The 21,042-nt window shown below is 37.7% G+C and overlaps 1 protein-coding gene across 1 annotated transcript in view; it reads right to left on the reverse strand.

The window, feature by feature from the left end:
• The window catches only part of RELN (reelin), a 502,874-nt gene that overhangs the window by 244,350 nt on the left and 237,482 nt on the right, over window positions 1-21,042 (reverse strand). Inside the window, 2 exon segments of the mRNA XM_021063495.1 lie at window positions 1,227-1,278; window positions 7,102-7,198. Coding sequence (XP_020919154.1) covers window positions 1,227-1,278; window positions 7,102-7,198 — 149 coding nt within the window.

Consider the following 21,042-nt stretch of genomic DNA (forward strand, 5'->3'; position numbering starts at 1 on the left):
GAGGTTTTTTCCTGACTATGAAAGTATTTCATGCTCATTATAGAAAATTTAGGATATACTTGCTAATAGATCAAAGGTAACCCTCCCACCCCAAAAAACCTCATTATTTTGTTTTTGCTAATGCCTTTCTTATGACCACATACAGAATTCTGATTAGTTTTTAAAGTGCTGTAGGTAATGCTATCCATGTGAGAAGAAAAGAATCCAAAGTGTAGTTAGGTCAGGCAGTTTCATCACATACTACCTACAGAAGCTGAACACAGACATTCTGAGGAAAAAGTGATAACCACATGTCTTGAAGAAAATTGCTCTTCAGGACAATTACCACAGTGGGTTGTAAGAGCACTCGTTTGCAGCGAGGGCTAGAAGGCTAGTGAGGGAAACAGTCCCTGCACTAATGATGAATCCCCAGAGTTATGAGGGTGAAGACAGTGGAAATTAGAGGGTGCTGTCCCAGGGGCACAGCTGCCAGCAATCCTCAGGTGATGGGGAGAGGCCAGGAGGTTTCCATGTTATTAAACCAAGACCAAGAAAGCTAGACCCATCTAGAAGGCAGTATCTTCTTTACCTAGAACTCTCCCTTTGGAACCTTGTACCTGTTATTTATTGATATACACCTTTGAAAATGTGAATAGAAAATAATACAATGGAGCAAAAAACTATAAACAGTAGATCAAGGATACCTTATTTTACTGCATGTTTTGGGTAGGAATTTCTAGCTCTAATACAAAAACATCTAAAAGAAATATTGCCAGATACAGTCATTTTTAACTTTTTGTGTCTGAATTAAACACAGATTATTTATGTCAAACATGAAGCCATTAATTAGTTTCTCTCAGCCACCAATAATTACCCTTTTCACTGCCACTCAGCAAGAGTGCAGGAAACTTAACAGATTTCAATCTTAACCTGAGTAAAATACAACTAGAAAAGTAATTCTGCTGTAACATAGTAATCTAACACATTCAAAATCCCTATGTTTTGGATTTACTTTTATTTTTATATATTCTATTATTTTTAAATACCACTTGCTGCTGGAGAGAAGTGAGAGCAAAATGTGGCATTTAAATTTTTTATTTCACTTTTAAAGTGTTTTAAATTATTTATCCCAGTGTTAAGACTTACTCTTTTCTGAATCTAAAAACATTTGGCACTAAAATCCTGATTGTATGCTATGATTGAAACAAACATTTCAAGTTAAATGCTTAATGGCTAAAAACACTTACCAATGGAAAACTGGAGGACAGAGGCTGTTGTGGTATTAAGGCCTGTGGTAATCTAGAAAAAGGAATATACCAAAATAAGACAAGACAGAAAGAGAGGAGGAGAAAGAGGTGAAAGATACGGGAGAAGGCGGAATGAAAAGAAAAGGATAGAAACGAATCATAAAAGAGGTTATATTCATCCAGCGGTTAGCTTAGTTCTATCAGTATGTCTGAACACAGATATATTTCGTATTTCTCTGTGAGATCCTCACACAGGCACGCCAAGTACATTTCCCTCAGGTCTGATGAAAACTTTTTTTTAGTGTAATTTACCAGGCACTTAACACAGCCGCCTCCACTCAACCCATACCCTCCCCTCCATCCTCATCAATAGACCTGGGGCACAAGGAGAATGGTATAAAGTGATCAAACAAAAACTGGAACCAAAATTAAGAATAAATGAGAAGAATAAGAATATTTTGAGGAGTTCCTGCTGTGGCGCATTGGAAACAAATCTGACTAGTATCCATGAGGATGCAGGTTTGATCCCTGGCCTTGCTCAGTGGGTCGGGGATCTGGCGTTGCCTTGAGCTGTGGTATAGGTTACAGATGTGGCTCAGATCCCATGATGCTGTGGCTGTGGTGTAGGCTGGCAGCTGCAGCTCTGATTCAACTCTAAGCCTGGGAACTTCCATACACTACGGGTGTGGCCCTAAAAAGCAAACAAAAACAAAAACAAAAAGCAAATAAAAAAACTGAAAAGTAAATAGAATTACAACACATAAGCAGTGTAGGATTTCTTTGGGAGGATGATGAAAATGTTCTAAAATTAACTGTAATGGCTGTATAATTTTGTGAATAAACTAAAATCTTTGAATTGTATACTTTAAATGAACTGTAGAATATGAAGATTATTTATCAATAAAACTGTTACCCCCAAAAAAGTAATCAAATTATGGGCCTAGAAATACGTTCCAACACACTTCTATTATTTTCCCTCAGTTTCATAAAGAAGCATCCTTAGGAGCTCCCATGTGGCTCAGCTGGTTAAGACCCCGACTAGGATCCATGAGGATGTGGGTTCGATCCCTGGCCTCATTCAGGGAGTTAAAGGATCTGGCGTTGCCACAAGTTGCAGCACAGGTTGCAAATGCGGCTTGGATCTTGCATTGCTGTGACTGTGGTGTAGGCTGGCAGCTGTGGCTCCGATTCAACCCCTAGCCTGGGAACCTCTATGTGCCAAGCGTGCAGCCCTAAAAAGAAAAAAAAAAAAGACGCATCCTTAAATAATTGCCCTCCATTCCAAAAAAGGGATGGTACCTTATTTAATTCTAAGTAAATTTAAAAAATTTAAATATTCATTCATTCATTCATTCATTCATTCTATGAAGCAATGACTTTGACCCATACGTGCTCAAGTGAGATGAGAAGTAAGGTTTTCATTTTCAGTGACTCTCTTTCTGGGTTTCTGACCCCACAAGCTAAGGTATAGGATACCTCCCACGACTACACCCTATAAAACAGAAAGTGTATAACTGTGTTTTCAACGTGGCAGAAGCAGCTGACTTCTTAAATGTCCTAATAACATCCTTAGATGAAATGGAGTCCACACTGCAGAAGGGTCAAGAGACACCCAGTTCATGAATCCCCATGGGAAGTGGTGGACAAACAGTGACTAAGCTCCTTGTTCTGCCAGAATTCACTGAAATGTGAATATTAAAAGATAAAACTGTGCTTCTCGTCTCTACAGCACAATTTGGAAAGATGAATGAACATGTGTTTTAAATACAGGGCTTTAAAATTCATGAAGAAGAAAAAAAGGTAACAGAGGAGAGGGCAAGAGAGACATTTCACAAGTTGTCTAGAGATCTGTATGGTTTGCAACTCCTAATTGATTTTAAACAGCAAAAATCACTGGTATCAGGATGTCAGAGGAAATCCTTTATTTAAATCTCTCATAAAGATTATCTAAGAGAAAACTGGCCCTCCATGCCCAGAACTCTGTTTCCTACTCCCTTTCCCTCCAGAGTCATTAGAGGAAAATGCACCAATAGAATTTTTAAAAAAATAACAAGGATATTAGTTCCTTTTCAAGATTCCATTGAAAGAGATTGTCAGATATTTGGTCCATTATAGGAAATTCTTATATTTGATCCTGTCCAACCCCTTTCAACATGGGCCAAATATGTTCAAGGACATGTAGGACAGATCAAATTTCAAGGACCTTTTGGTATGGACCAAATGTCTCATGAATATTTTGGACAGAACCAAATGTCCTACAGGGTTAAAAGAAATCTGTTTCTTCTTCTTTTTTTTCCCATAGCTTATAGAGTAAGTTCAACTACTTATCCTCATGGATTTCCACTTGGAAATTTTGATCTTTAAAGTCCAAAGAGGCACATGAAAAATTTTAAATTTTTTCACCAAAATTGAATAAATGCTATTTCCCCTCTGATTTTATGTAACTGAGTAGATTCACAGATGAGTTATGAAATACTCTTCAATATATGTTCTTTGAAACAAAGATATCATGTAAGTTAAAAGCACCATAGTTACTGCTATTGCTAATGCATTAAATATACCAGAGAATTTTAGATATTTATCCTGGGGGTGTAATAAATGATGTTTCTGTCACCTGGGTGATCAAGTTTCACAGCTGTGATCTCTGCTAGCAAACAAGTCGCTTGAAATAGTGCCACATTTCAAATTTCATGTGCTAAATGCAAGTGACCCTAGCTTTTGATTAGTCATTGATTTCACATTTTTTTTTTTTTCCCTTCGCCATGTAAGCTAAGGAATGGCAGAATGGTTGACTCTCATTCCTTTATCTTTATCCATTTAGTTTACTAATAAAATTGTCAGTTATAAGAAAGAATAGGAAAGATGAAGAGAAAAAAAATGAGAAAGCATTGTCTCCAAAACCATCCACTTAACATTTGCACTTGAGTATTATAAGTTATTTATTATTCTTGAGTTCAAATACATAATTTGAGTCTTCCAAGTTACTTTTTTTACATCAGACATTATGAAAGCTAAAGGAACTCTTTAAGATATTTTGATAAATATATAGCAACTATGAATGCCTGAAACCAAATCCTACTGCTTTAAAATTATTACACTTCAAACTATAGAAAATTTAGTATGCTCACTAAATGAATCTGAAGAATACACTGTAGGCTGATGCTGTTCATTTTGTACCTCTTCCCTGCAACTTTTTAGTGGATTTGATCCTGTATTAGTCCAAACTCCTTCCTGTAACAAACATGCATTTCCAAAGATGTGAGAATAACTCAGTAATTAATTTTTTTAAAGTAGAGAGTAACATAATTAATTTTGTTTTAAGCTCTGAGAGAGCATATTTTCTCCTAAAGGGGTAGGTAAACGAATTCCTCATTACATTCATTTCAGACTAGCAAAATGAATGCAGTTAGGTGTTACTCCTTCAAGTATGGAGACTTTACTGAGGTAATGAAATGTGTGAGAGCAGTGGAAACAGATATGCATGGTGCGTCCAGGTGGTCCCAGAAACCACCTCTCACTGGCTTTAGCTTGTAGTGAAATGAAGTGGCCACTTGGCTAAATTCACAAAATGGAAATGCTCTTTCAGGTATTTTAAAAGATAAAGCATTAGCCTACTAGGGTTCTTTGCCTGTGGTTCTTTGTTTGATGACTTCAGTAAGAACGGGATTTATAAAAAAGTTAAGAAAGCATTTTATTTATTTATTTATTTATTTATTTATTTGTCTTTTTGTCTTTTCTAGGGCTCCACTTGCAGGTTCCCAGGCTAGGGGGCTAATCGGTATTTTTCAAAAAGTGATGTTTGGGGGCTGATAATTTTCATCGGTTCTCTCGCACAATCCGGTTTTTTAACTGGATTCAATTTTGAAGTGCCATGCAAATGTCTGAATATTAGTGGACAACAGCATGTTAGCTGACAACCGAATTCATCACTTTTCTTTCAATTGACCTTTCTTTTGTAAACATAACTTGGATAAACTATATATTTTTGCTCCTGGGACACCAATTCAGATGGAAAATTAGAGGTTGCTCATGCGTAAAATGTAGATGCCATCTCTATCTTTGTTCAGACTCCCTCTGAATCTACAGCACAATTCATCTTAGGGAACTACTTATGATGTAAATATAAATCTGTTATATGGTTTTCCTTTCTTGGATGAAATGATTATTTTAAATATTTTCATTTTGAGTTGAAATGCTCATCTCACACCAATTATATAATACAATTCAAAACTAGCCCACTGGGTATATGAACGCTAATGTGAAATAAGTTGGGATACAGTGATTCCATCACGATTAAATATACATGGGATCAAATAAACTAGATATTTTAGTTTCTATGCTACAGAAATATGAATTTTGGCACTATATTCTTAGATACGTTTATTTGCTATTAATCAGTAGAAACAAAAAAGAATTTAGTCAAGTATTTTCAGAAATGTTAGAGTGGGAGAACATTCTAAAATAGGTATTTATTCTAAGCTCAATTAACTACGACAAAAATTTAATTTTGTTTTAAGGTTTATAGATAATTAATTCAGTCATGGTACATTATTTAAGATGTACTAGTGGATCTATTTTTTTACACATTTGTCTGCAGGAATAACACCTTGTAAGACTTGAATTATGAGCATCTATTATTTTAATTTGCATCCAATTAATTCTGTTTGTGTTCTAATTTCAACTAAAAACTCTTCAATTTATCAATGTTCTGAAGCTCATATCTTTAATAAATTAAATTTATCTACTGCCATGAAAGGGGTATTCAAGCAGCATAAAATAAGAACCATGTTATAAAAATTAATTGACTTTTACAATTTGATAACTAAATCTTCTTTTAATTGCCTAGTTAGGTTTTTTCCCCCCTTTTACTGTGGAAGCCAATCTTTAGGCCACTTTTAAATTTAATGAATTCGAAACATAATACAATACGTGATGGAGGGGTGAAAAATGCAACTTGCTATTAAAAGTCCCATGATAAGGAAGGTGTGGGAGAAAAAAGGAAAGGAAGCCTTGAAGCTCAGGTTGAAAAGCAGGTAGTCAAAGCATAAGAGATGTTGCAAGAAAAAAATGAGGCACAAAGAAACTGAGCAAAGAGGGTAATATAACAATTGCTTTTATGTCCTTTTTCAAGAATGTGAAATCAATGTAGCCTTCGTGCCAGAAGGAATTACCAAGTAACAATGAAAGGCTCACTAGCCACATGCTGATGGCTAGTGGTTTCATTGCTTTCAATTTAGAATGGTCATGCTTCATTTTACATATGATCTAAGACCTTATCTTTGGCTATCAAAGTCTAATAATCTAACTAAAAGGGAAGTAACCCATTACTGAACAATTTGGAATAAACCAATTTTTTTAAAAAAAAAACTAGCTCATTCAGTGTGCTCTTTCACTTTTAAAAAATCATTGAATTTTTTTCTGTGGTTAGGAAACAAAATTTTAAAATAATATGATAAAATTGCTCATCTAACATTTTTGGTTGCAAGGTGAAAATAAGAGGTGTAAAAGTAAAGCTTTATATAAGAACTTTTAAGCCATAAGTTATTAGGTACAATATATACATGTGTCATATATGTCATATGTCACACATATCATACTCATTTTTTAAAAGTGATGTAATCATAATGATGCACCATGTTTAATGAGAGCCACTGATGCTGCCAATTGTATTACTGAATTCTTTATTTTTCACATTTAAATATAAATGACAGAAGCACTGCTCTTAATTTTTAAATACTTGCAATAGGATTCATAATATAAGTGGTCCTGCAAATTTTCATCTTAACTGGAAAAGCATAAGAGATCCTTTTGTTTGACGAAAAGCTCACTAACAACAATGTATTTGGAGTAACGTACATAAACAGCACATACTTACCAATTCTCTTGGACCATATGGCTCACAGAAGGTGACAGCATTGCCGTGCATAATTGCACCACACTGTTCTCCAGTCTCACAGTTGTTACATTCAGCCCTGTGGGAACACAGAACACAACTTCAGTCTGTAAACTAAGTAGCACAAACTGGTTTATCACTCAGGTAAAGAAAGATATTACTGCTATTGTTATTCAGTGGAAATCTACATTTTGAAGAAGGTAACAGTATTTCTGCATTGTGACATGTTAAGGAAACATTAAAAACAGAAAGACAAACTTCAATCCCAGTTCTTTCAGTTATCTGCAGCGGTGGACAAGTTACTTAACCTCCCAAAGTTCCTGTTTCCTCAACTGTAAAATGAGGAAAATAACACTGAGCTAAAGATCACACAATTAGCATGAGGATTAAATGAGAGAGTGTATATAAAACACAGAGTACAGAATCCATCTCCTAGTAGGCACTTAATAATGGCAGCTGGTATTATTAAATCATTACATAATATATACTGTACCAATACAAGGATGTTTGCTATTTTAAAAATAAGCAAAGTAATATAAACTTAAATAATGAACTAAAAAACTATATCTTTGCAATCCAAAGGTGTTTTTACAAGTTTTAAACCTTTCTTTTTTTCTTTTTTTTTCTTTTTTTTGTCTTTCTGTCTTCTCTAGAGGCGCACCTGCAGCATATGGAGGTTCCCAGGCTAGGGGTCAAATGGGAGCTGTAGCTGCCGGCCCACACCACAGCCAGACCAAAGTGGAATCTGAGCCATGTCTGCGACCTACACCACAGCTCTCGGCAATGCCAGATCCTTAACCCACTGAGCAAGGCCAGAGATCAAACCCGCAACCTCATGGTGCCTAGTTGGATTCATTTCCACTGCACCATGATGAAAACTCCTAAACCTTTTTCTTTTGAGTTATATTTAAATGTTCAAAATAACTGTCTTCAAACAGATTTGCATGTCTAGAAAATTTTCCATTCGAAAAACAATGGAATCAGATTGTATTTAATCTACATGGTAATATGAAATAAAGTCTAATTCAAGCAAATTTTGGATACTGAGTTAACTGAAAATAATTTAATTGTTGTTTTCTTTATTATTATGAAGTGAAGTGGCTAACAAAACCTTAGGACAAGATCTCAAAAATAAATATATTCATGCCTTTAGTATAAATTTACAATATGAATATTGTACTCTTGCATATTTATAATAACACTTATAATGCTCTGCATCATGATACTTCAACCTACAATTATTACATGTAGAAAGAAAGAGCTATATTTCCTCTCTCTGAGCCTCAAAGCTCACGAGAGGTTGTCATGCAGAAATGACATTTTCAAAGACATTCACATTTCAGGTGCCAAACATTGTGGAAAGGGTACCATGCCCTTTGTTTTTGGAGATCATTGAATCAGGCCTTTTCGGCTGTTTGATAATTTCAGAGAAAGAAGCAGGATGTACTACTGAAGTAGGAAGAAGTGAAAAGATATCACGTAACTCGTAAAGCCAAGAGGCAGAAGCACAATAAGTAAAAATGTGGCAAATAAATATAAGTATTTCCTATACGTGCACTGCATGGAAAAAATGATTGGTGTTATTCTAATCTTTTGAGTGGTGTTCCCACACAAAGGTGATCAATCAAGAACCTTTGAGTTTTTAAGAATAAACAGAGAACAACTTCTGATGTGGAATTTAAAAAGGTAGTATCTCAAATCTTAGCAGGAGATTTAAACTTTCTCTTGATTACTACAAAACGAGATTCTAATAAATCATCCTTGACATGAGAAAAGACATAGTAGTAACTTCATAAGGGCAGCAAGCATGTCTTTTGTTTACTATTTTATTCCTGGCACATTGCATTCCATAAATATTTGCTGAATGAATGAATAAATATAAGACAACTTCATAAAAAAAAAAACAAACTATTATTAAGGCCCAAGGTCTAAAAGCACTTCAAATAGAGCCTGGCACACAGGAAGCATGATGTAAGTGTTAGCCTAAATATTAGCTATCATTATTATTATGGATTTCCACCATTTTCATCCAGAACTCGTAGATGAGGATTATTTGGTCTGCAAAGCCATTGTCAAATGGCTTGAGAGAAACAATAACTTTTTTTTTTTTTTTTTTTTTTACGGGCCAGACCTACAGCATTTGGAAGTTCCTAGGCTAGGGGTCAAATTGGAGCTGCAGCTGCCGGCCTACACAGCAGCCACAGCAATGCTGGATCCAAGCTGCATCTACAACCTATACCACAGGTCACAACAATGCAGGATCCTTAACCCACTGAGTGGGGCCAAGGATCAAACCCGCATTCTCGTGGACACTAGTTGGGTTTGTTACTGCTGAGCCACAATGGAAACTCCAGAAACAAACTTTGGCAGAGAGAAATTAAAAGAATGTCCAACTCTCACAATGACTATCTGCCATTTTTCTGCAGTAACTCTAAACTAAAAGCATCATTGTAGATGTGAAGTCTGAGGCCTGATATTTGAATTCTCATAGCATCGTTCTATCTATAAAAACTGATTAGCACTCCCCAAACCAACTGTATATCAGAAAAATATTATCTGTATAAAAAACATGTATTACAGGTCCCCATCCCCCATAGTTTTGTTGATTAAATGGGATTCAGGTGCAGCCCAGATATCTATATTGTTGAGAGGTGATTCTGGCATAGGTAGCTTACAGCCTAGCATCAGGGAAACAGTGAGTAGACCACAGCTCTTTGATATGTTTGGAGAGCCACTTCTATTTTGTGGAATATCAGGAGTTAAAAAGACAGGAAACACAAGAAAAAGGTAAACAGATAGAATCTTCTTCCCATTTTGTTCAACAACCCATCTGGACCTTTCTCTTCCTTGTTGTGCTTTATAGCTCCAGAAACTTAAAATTTACAAAGGCATTGGTGCCCTGCTGAAACATAAAGATTTAGATTATCAGGTGGGTTGTTGCTACCAGGAGGTACAACAGCTTCACCTCGGATTGATGAAACAAATCCATCAGCTTCCTGTCAAGATCTTTTAAATGTCCTTTGCTTGAATTTCTCACAATCTGACTGGGTTTGTCAACATGATTTACTGTAATTTATTTTGAAAGCCCATCCCTCTGCATGGTCAAATCCAACTCACTCTTAGCTGCCAATGGTGCTATCTATTCATTTATCATTCATTAATTGATTTTGTAATTAACAAACATGGGTTGAGAACCTACAGACATTGTGATGAGCTTTAGTGGTACAAAGACCAATGAAACAGTATCATTTTCTTCCAGAAGTTTATGTTCCAGAAGGAAAGGCAGAGAAACAAGCACACATTTACAATATAGGGCACCCATGCAAAGATAGCTAATTATTACATTCTATTATGTGCCAGATAGTCTAAAGCCCTAAACCTCTCTATAGGATATTATCAGTGTTCTCATTTCACTAATAAAAAAAAAAAAAAAAACTAAGCTTTGGGAGTTTCCAAAACTAAGCTTTGTGGCACAGTGGAAATGAATCTGACTAGGATTCATGAGGACCCACTGGCCTCACTCAGTGGGTTAAGGATCTGGCATTGCTGTGAATTGTGGTATATAGGTAACAGACAAGCAGCTCGGATCTAGCTTTCCTGTAGCTGTGGTGTAGCCCAACAGCTACAGGTCCAATTTGACTCCTAGCATGGAAACCTTGATATGCCATGAGTGCAGCACTAAAAACCACAAAAAAAAAAAAAAAAAAAAAAAGAAAAAAAAAAAGAAAAGGAAAGAAAAGAAAAGAAAAGAAATAAAACTAAACTTTGGAGACATTAAGCACTTGCTCAAATCGCACAGCTGAAAGGCTGAAGAGTTTAATTTGGACCCAAGACTAGCTAATTCCAACACCCATTACGTTTTCTATAGCTCCTCAACTCCTTCTAACAGGAGTACACTGTGGTTGTGATGGTACCTAACTTAGACTGAGGAGGGAAAGGAAAGCTGGCCCCAGGATGGCTCCGAATGAGAAAAAGTTACCCAAAAAAGGAAGAAAGGAGAGGGTATGATAGGGCCCAGGGAAGGCAGAGATTATGACACACAAATAGAATTGCTCCATCAATGTGTTAGTATGGCTAGAACAACACTGGTACATGAAGAAGGGTAGCAAAGAATGGGGCTGGAAAGTGGGAGCCAGTTCATGGTTCATCAAGCGAAGGGTACAACACCCGGAGCTCCACAAACAATGCTCGACTAATTCATATAAACCCCATTCTATTTTTGTCTACATTTAGTAGATGCTAAAACTGAGACTCAGAGATGTTAAATGATTGTCCAAGGTTACACGGCTTGTAAGTTTTAGAATTGAATTTTAAACGCCTACTGTTCTGTTTCCAAAGTCATGAAACAATCCAACTTTTAGGAAAATTGCTCTAGCAAATGCTGGATTAGAGGTAGAAAAGACAGGACTACCACTATAATACAAGCAGGACACACTAGCGCCTTGAAATAACATAGAGACGGAGAAAAGTGGGCATACTTTACAGTCTCACTTTTCGATGAAAACATTATATAATTTTCAACTTTCTATATTAAAAATAAAAAGGAATAGGTTAAAACAATTTTAATAATGATTTATTTAATCCAATACACTCAAATTGTATTTTAACATGTAGTTATACAAAATTATTAATGATATAGATTATTAATAGCTCTATGTGGCCAGTGGCTGCCATGCAGGACAGCTCAATTCTAGTGAATTACAGGGCTTGCAAACTGACTGCTCTCTGGTTATGCTGGCAATTGGAGATGACCAGCTGACAATGAGTCCATGCATTTGAACTTCAGGAAAAGGGGGTCAGCACTCTTATGACTGAAAATATGGTTGGAATCACGGGGTGCATATGATTTAAAATAAGGTTGGATTCACAGGGTGCATATCATTAAGAGAAGAGGTCCAAGAGCAGATGCCTGGGGAACAATCATATGCCCTTAGTCTGGCTTCTAGAAAGCTCCAGACCCTTTGGTGTGAATCACCTCCGTCTATCTCTGCGTACTTTTTCCATGATTACTGGCAGCAGGTTCATTTCTGTTCATGTTCCTAACAATCTCTGCTGCCTATCAAGGTGACTTCTCTCACAGTGAATCATAACATGACCTTTCTCATATTTTTTCTACCATGAAAGTTAAGCCTTGTACAACTACACAAATGAATGCCATTATCATGAAAGAGAAGATAAACTACAATGAGCCTGATGGAGACCAAATAGTACAAAGGGCAATGAGGGGTCATGCCTTCTCAGAAGGAAAGAGTGATCCATGTCAGAAAGACAGGTGAGTTTTAAAAACCTTCGGATGCAAATAGGCATCCAAATTTCAAGAAAAGTAATTTGTGGCTCATCCCAGAAATTAAACAATGCCTAAGTGCTCTAAGAGCCTGAGTTCTAACCTCCTCTTCTTTCTCAGTAGGTCCCTGTATCTAACAATTACAGGGTGAGTAGCGTTAGTTAGGTACTTAACCCACTAGAGTGAGTTAGGTGCTTTCTGGGAAGAATATCAGTAGTCTAAAACCCTACTGCTCCCTTATGGAAAAGTTCATGAGCTCTTAAAAACAGGGGTTCAAACTGCTGGATAATGAGCAGTGCAATTTCCATCAGGCCCAGAACAACAACAACAAAAATGCACTGCTTATTACACACATTTAAACTATGGCCTCACAACTGAATTTTCTGAGGAAAATGGTGGATCCTCTAAAGTTAGGTAAAATATTCTTCAGAGATTTGTGGGAAAGAGGACATTTTAAATAATCCCAATTAAACAGGCTTTTGTTTTTCAACTTAAAAAGGAAGGTGACTTCCCAGGCTAGGGATTAGAAATGAACTGCTTAAGAGCAGAAGCAATACTGAATATCTCTAAGCTATAAAACCTTCCCCCCCCTTTCTTTTTCCCAATAGGAAAGATAGAACATAAGAATCTGACAAATATCACGGCACATCGTATGAATCACCCACTTCAAAATATATTCTGCCATGAACAGTATGATTAAAGACATTTTAAGGGAAATGCTAGCTATCCCCAAAGACCATGCACAGCCTGAATTTATTAAGCCCTCTTTAAACCTATTTATCATATGCTTAGGTTCCACATGAATCTTACCCATTACTACAGTTCACAGATCATTGGTCCTTCAAGTTAGAGGACATCTGAGGTATCACTGAGTCTCATCATCCTCTCATTTTAGAAATGATAGATCAGGACTACAAGTCAGATTCCCTGACTCTTTGTTCAACATTCCTCCCACTCCATGCTAATGCAGCCAATAAGAGAAAAGAACTCCAATTCTACGAAGACAATGTACATTTCAAAAATATTTGGCATCATTTTTACTGTCAGAGTTGATTTTGAAAAGCCCTATGTCTTTTCTTAAGAGTCCTTTTTTTTTCATTTACAAGATAAAGGATTTTGTTTCGCTAATGAAAATGTACAAAAATAAGAGAAACGTCATGGGTTTCAAAGAAAATGTTCAGAATGAACTCACTGAACTGAAGCCCATAATGAAATTCAATAGTCTTTTGGGTTTGTACATCTTTAGAGAATTCATCCCTATTTTATATACACACTATCACAGTGTCCTTTCTTCACTAATAAAAACATAAAGGCATCACTAAGGATGCAGGCAGGTACTTGTTGACCAACACATCCAGGGTCAAACTGTAAACATAAATGAAAAAGAAATGCTTTGAACCAAGATTTGTTTTTCAGTCTAACAAGCTCCTTGGCAGTTTGAAACTTGTTATTTTGGTGTCAATTCCACATCTTTGTTTTTTATCATTTAGGTGACTTTTTTGTTTGTTTAGGAATTATGCATGGTGTGCATTTGTGCTGTAGAGAGCACATTTCTAAAGGTTTAATTTTTTGTTTGTTTTTTTGGGATATTTTGCTTTTTTTTAGTGCCACACCCACAGCGTATGGAAGTTCCCAGGCCAGGGGTTGAATTGGAGCTGCAGCTGAGGACCTATGCCAGAGCCACAGCAATGCCAGATCCGAGCCACATCTGAGACCTACGCCACAGCTCACTACAATGCTGGGTCCTTAAGACACAAAGGGGGGTCAGGGATCAAACACTTGCATCCTCATGGACAGTATTTGGGTTTGTTACCACTGAGCCACAGTGGAAACTCCTATCATTATGTTTTTAATCCTGACTTTAAAATTATTAGGCTAGAAACACACCAAACTCCCCTGTATAGTAGGTGCAGAGGAAGCTGGAGTTAAATATCTCTGGAGTGTGGGTTCACCGCGTCCTGCTGTGACTCACACAGGACTCTGAGGACACAGGAAGGAGGAGGAGGATTAATGAGAAAACTGGGCTCCTTCACACAACCAGAGATTTATGAATGATTGGTGGTGACATCATCCTGATAACAATAAATAAATAATTGAAATATTGTTTTCTCGAGAGCAGTCTAATTACATGGCTCATTCCTCTCTTTAGATCAGAGTGGAATCACTCAGGCTGTAGTCAAGCACTTTGCTGAAACAAGTTAATCACCTGGAAACTCAGTGACAATCAGTTATCATCAAATTCTCATTTGAGATACATGCCATTTGTCCCCAAGACCGAGGACATCATATTATCTGTCCATAATTTATGGCCTCTGAAGGCATCAGTGTCTGGGACTCAGCCCCAGACAAAGCAAACTGACACCCTGTGAGTCAGGATTATCTATTCACCAGCATTGCTGAATGGTGATATTAAAATAATTTACATATTTGATCTGATGATAAAAAGTACTTTAAAAATGGAAAAAGAGAAAGAGAAACCTCTTGTAATTTCCTGACCCGAAGATAACAAGTCTCTTCCTCCGGTATGGCTCACAGTGCACGTGCTGACAGCATCTGATGGAGCTTGCAAGGCAAGGCCAGAACAGGGACGCTGAACCCATCCAAGTAATTAGGGCCCTGCTGGCCATTTGGGAGCTGGCAGTCAGCTGACTTCTGGAGACACTGGAGCTCCCTGTACATTCCATTCAAACCTCTACAATCAGAACACTCAACTTTTGACCATATTGCATAACAGAGAAACAATGTTTTAATAGTAAAAAGACATGACTACTAACTTGTAAAAGATCAAGCTTAAAAAAAAAAAACCTCATAAAATCCTCTTCTCCTTGTAAATGTGGAATATTTTTAGAAAAACAGCAAGGAAAGTTCACTCTATAAGACTGGGAATAATATCACCTTCAACGATGTCATACCTTTTTCTAAGGAGCTAACACATGCTCTAAATGTGAAAATGACAAACTCCATTTATAGCTCATTCTTCCTCATTACTTCTCACTGAGGAAGGTAAGAGAACTCTTGCTATTTCACCAGGGAGTTTAAAAATTTGATCTCTCCTTTGTTAACAGGTACAATGACAAATATTATTTGGGTTAAAAATAACCCTTCTAATATACCCTCCTATTGCACTGAATTCCACTACATGCTGCTTGAGGAAATATTTTCTCACTTGTTTCAAATGTACTTGACATTTAATTCCATTGAGTGAATTCTTATTTCTGTCATCTAAAACAAGGATTAAAAGCAGGAAATAATAAGCCTCCAGATTCACACCCTCTTTTATTAGTAGGACACCTCCTGGTTAACCTTTCTATTGTAGATGCAGTTTTCCCCAGAGCAATTATGTTGTGCTAAGAGGAAGGAGGGGGAGGAAGCAGAAGAGGAAGGTCAGAGGAGAGTTTTATAGTAAGAGAAAAAAGTTATTAACAAAAGAGGAGAAAGAGTGAGAGAGAGAGAGAGAGAGAGTAGAAAGGGGTGAATTCAAGAGGGAGGAGACGAGAGAAAGTAGAAAAAGATGCACATAGGGTCAGAATACTGGACTATTAAATCTACAAGTCAAATTATAATTCCACAACCCCAAAATACAATGACATATGACAGGTTCTGGCAAAGGTATGTCATCACAGGAAATACTTATTTTGCTTGACTTTTCTTATCTGTTCTCGATCCCCCTTAGTTGCCTGCTCTTCTAAAACTCTAAGGTGTATATTCGATGTTACATGGATGAGCCTGTTAGGGGATGTGTCTTCCAAGTGATCATGCCCCCGGCAAACCCCCTGCAAGGCCTTTAGCTGTGCTGTGGAGGCTTTGATGTCCACGGCGAGTGCTTCTCTTCACCCAGAATTGTCTTCCAGGCTCACTGCCCACAGGCCAGCTGGACATGAAGTGAAATGGATGCAGTTTTTTTCCCAATGATACTGTTCATCAGACTGACTTTGGTCTGATTACCTGGAAATTCCATTTACACTGTGGTTCTCACACTTGTTTATTAACTGGAGCCCCCTCTCTTTTTGTTTTCCAGGGGCCCCCAAGATGCTAAGGAACTTAAGGCAGTTTTATTGCTCACTTGACCCCTTTTCTGTTATGGACTAAACTCTAACTGCTGAATAAATAAAGCTCCAGCTAGAATAACCCACCCTCCCATGTTAAAATTTCAGTCTTCTAAAAGTCTTTGTTCAGACAATTATTTTTCAGAAAGAAAAAAAACTTCAATAAGCCAAACTGTCCATCTTGTTTCTCCATTTCGGAATCGTTGCTCCCATAAATTGATATTTTCACAAGAATAACAGAGGCAGCTGACCTCAATTTCTCTGGTCTTACAGTACGATCTTTTACATATATAAGCAGAAGGGTTCTAGTCTTTTCTTGATTCAGGCAATGCTAGGGCATGCCGGCCACAGCTCTACCTTCCCTAGCTGTAAAGAGGGGGGCTTTCTGTATGACGAGCCAACTGACAAAGGTTTCCATGTGCCCTAGCATCCGAGACAGCTTCATTTGCAGCTTGCTTCTTGATGTCTCATATCCCTGTTGGCATCACAACTTACTCATCTAAGATGCTTCTTCTGACGAATGACTCTTGTTCTTCCCTGATCTCTGCTGACTAGGGCATCTCTGCTATTATTATGGTGCTGGAGGGGAAACATCTGCTGTCTTCTAGTTCCCATTTATCACCATGTTTTCTAACAGTCCCACATTTCCCACTAGAACATCAGAGCCTAGTGACACTGCAGCTCTGGATGCTTTCTGTGATCTTTGGAAAAACAAGCATTAAAGGGATAACCTGTTCAGCAAAACAAAGATCCCTTCTTGGCTCTGTAATTGCTTAGAGGCTGAAGACACTTAAGAAAACTTAAACTGATTTTAAAAATTTATTCACTTTTTAGTTGCTTTAACTCTCTCTCTGTAGTCTTTGTAATTCCAAGTTATAACTCAGAAATCTCCTATTTCTTGACTTTTCTCATTGTTATTCTTATTAGTATTGGAATTTTTTATGGAGGTAAATGTGCACACAGTGAAATAGATGGATCTCAAGTTTTGAAAAAGGTACACATCTACGTAACCCATGCTCTCACAAGATTATATATAATACATGAATGACCCCAGAAATTTCCTCATGCCCATGTCCAGTCAATTCCCCATCCCTAAAATAATCATTCATTTACTTGCTAGCACTTGAGCTAATTTTGCCTATTCTAGATTTCATATGAGTTCTCATAAGAACTATTCTGGGCCTGGCTTCTTTCCTTCGACATGATATTTTTGAAATCCAACCATGTTGTTTCAACTATCAGTAATTCATTCCTTTTGATTGCTGAGTAGTTGTCCACTGTATGAATGTATCATGCTATTTATCCATCCTCCTGTTGATGAGTATGTGGAATGTTCCCAGTTTGAGGCTATTAGATATATTTCTTTTTAATAAAAAAATCAGATTTCTCTCCATTTATATGAAATGCCAGCCATGTGTATATCACACTACAGTAGTTAATTCATAAAAAGGAATTACAAAAGTGCAGTTGAGACACAAGTAGTAGATGCTTAATAGAAATGCTGAGGTAAAGCATATTTTTAGGTCCTTACTTTCCTTCTAAAGGTTCTTCTTCCTACCTTTTTTCCCCTTTTTTTTTTTTTTGGTTGGAGGGCTGTCTTTATATGAACAAGACCTTACCGATCCCTCCATTATCAGGAGTGTGATTGTACTGAACACATTTGACGACAGGGAACTGATAGCAGAGCCGATAAACTGGTGTTGCTCATCCACACTCTTTCGTCCCCTTGAGTTCAATGGCCCATTTGAACTGAAGAAGTTACTGTTGTGGTTCAGAGGTCTACTTGCCTGTGGTCCAGTTTAAGGACCAAGCCAAAGAGGAGAAGCCTCAGTCTCATCAGCCTGAGGCACCACTATATTCCCATGATGGGTTTTTGATGTTCTCTTTGCTTGTAACTTTACTTATCTTTCATTCATCAAAGCAAAAGGGAGTGGGATGAATGGGGAATTTAGGATTAGTAGATGCAAACTATTACATTTAGAATGGATAAGCAATGAGGTCTCACTGTACAGCACAGGGAACTATACCCAGTCTCTTGGGATAGACCATGATGGAAGACAATATAGGAAAGGGAATGTGTGTGTGTGTGTGTGTGTGTGTGTGTATGACTGGCTCACTCTGCTCTTCTCTGCATTTCAAGGAGGCAGAAGGACCATCACGGCATTCCAGCACAGAAGAGCATCACAGACACCCACGGCCCAGGTCAGGAGCAGCAGACCAGTTTATAGGCACTCCAGCAGGGCTCAAACCAGAGCCACTGCCCTGAAGGAATGGTTAGTACAGGTGTGAAGGCTACCTGTGTGACCAGTCCTCACAGACTAGATGAAACAGGGAAGACAGTGGCGATCTCCAGGAATAGAGGACTGGGTACCCAAGGTGGGTCCCCCCGCCCTTGCTTTTGCATTAATAAGCTCTCTAAAAACTTAGCTCCAAACCAGAAAAATGGGAGAGGGCAAGCCAAGGTTGACTGAAATTAAGTCTTCACCTTTGGTAGAGGGGGGATAATGAAAAGAAATTAGGTTGGGTTATAAAAGAATAAAGAAAGTTTTATTTATCTGATATTCGAGTTTGTAGGCAGAATTCATAACTGTGACACTTGTGTAAGCAGAAACAATTTCTGAACAGACTGACAGAAATTGGCAATAGTTGATACCTCTAGAGGGAAGAATATAGGTCTAGTGTAGGGAGGTTCATTTTTTATTTTTTAAAAAATATTATTGAACTTTTCACCAAGTACCTGTACTAATTTTTAAATCAGATCTAATAGTCAGACTAAGTGATAGTACATTCAATATTGAGTTGATGTAAAAAAGTTTCTCAGTTCAGAATTCCTGTCGTGACACAGCAGAAACAAATCCGACTAGGAACCATGAGGTTTGGGTTTGATCCCTGGCTTCGCTCAGTGGATTAAAGACCTGCATTGCCGTGAGCTGTGGTGTAGATTACAGATGCGGATCGGATCCTGCATTGCTGTGGCTGTGGTGTAGGCTGATGGTTACAGCTTCGATTAGACCCTAGCCTGGGAACCTCCATATGCCCTGGGTGTGGCCTTTAAATTAAAAAAAAAAAAAAAAAAAAAAAAAGTTTCTCAGTTCTATTCCAACCAAGGTCTCACACTTGAATAATAACCTGGTTGTTACATTCATCCATAATAATAGTAGTATCATTTTTTTTTCCTTTTTGCGGCTGCATCTTCAACATATATAGCCTGGAAGTTCCCAGGCTAGGGTGGAATCAGTGCTAAAGCTGCCAGCCGACACCACAGCCACAGCAACACTAGATACGACAATGCCAGATCCTTAACCCACCAAGCGAGGCCAGGGATCGAACCGCATCCTCATGGACACTATATCAGGTTCTTAACCCACTGAGCCACAACGGGAACTCCTAATAGTAATATCATTTTATGTTCTTGTTTTTTCCTGTGTAGTCATTTGTACAGGAGATAAGAAACGTGGATATCAAGAATTACATGAAATGGAGTGGGGAAAAAAAGTTAATTTCATTAGATGAAGTCAACGGAAGCAAAGAAACTGTGAGTGATTAACTTCTAAACTGATCTCCTTTCCCATCATCGCACAGCGTGACTTTTAATTAATTCTTCTTTTTTCCTTGTTCTTAAAAATTACAAGTTAAATAGTGTATTTAAGGCTTTTCAAATACTATGGAAGAAATATGCTCATAAAAGCAGCACGTTTTTCTCCTGCAGCTAATTATTTAGTGATGTATTGAGTCGTGGTAATTTGGCCCAAAGTGACACACCAGGTCCCGAGCTTCTTCCTATCTGGTGGTGTGTGGTGTGCAGCAGAGGCACAGAGTTCTGAGTAGTCAGCAAGGATCTCCTTCCCAGTTGCACAAAGCTGCCCTGTGGTTTCTAATTCCATGGAGTAAAGAAAATCAAAGACAGTATCATAAGGGACAAAACTCACGTATCAATATGTTACCAAGAAAGCAGAGATTTCAGGAGAGTGAAAACTGCCTACGACGTTCCAGAACAAAGCTGGCCTTTGTTATTTTATTGGAAATATTTCATTGGAAAATCTGATTGTGTTGGTTTTAACATTAGGGAGCTTATGTCTATATTGACGGGGCTTAAGGCACCTCAGACCCTCATCTTCCCCTTCTCTATGATTCTGCTCTATTTTCATTAATATATATCCACATATTACATAATACAGATGTATTTAATTTGAAGTCTGTTTTTCATCCAAATGCAATGAAGGAAGATTTGGGGACTCATTTACATAAATTGGCTGAAGAACATTTTAATAACAGCGATTTGGGTCATATCTGGGTTTAGGGAGAGACGTAGATCAATGTGCAAATATACCACAGGAGGAAGAAAGGAAGGAAAGAAGGGAGGGAACTAGTTTGTCCTAGGCAGCGACAACACACCAGGCGAGGTGCCAGGCCTTTCAGGCTCATCAAACTTTAAAACAATGCTGTAGGACAGCATTCATCTCACTTTTACCCACAAGGAAACGGGACTCAGAGAGGGAAAGCAAGCTTTTGCGTTTCTCGGGTACCCAGCTGGCAAATGGCTAGCTCGAGAGTCCAACTAGACCTGCCCGATCTCAGAAGCTCTGCTGTCTT

Source organism: Sus scrofa, chromosome 9, assembly GCF_000003025.6.
Source record: "Sus scrofa isolate TJ Tabasco breed Duroc chromosome 9, Sscrofa11.1, whole genome shotgun sequence".
Lineage (NCBI taxonomy): Eukaryota > Metazoa > Chordata > Mammalia > Artiodactyla > Suidae > Sus > Sus scrofa.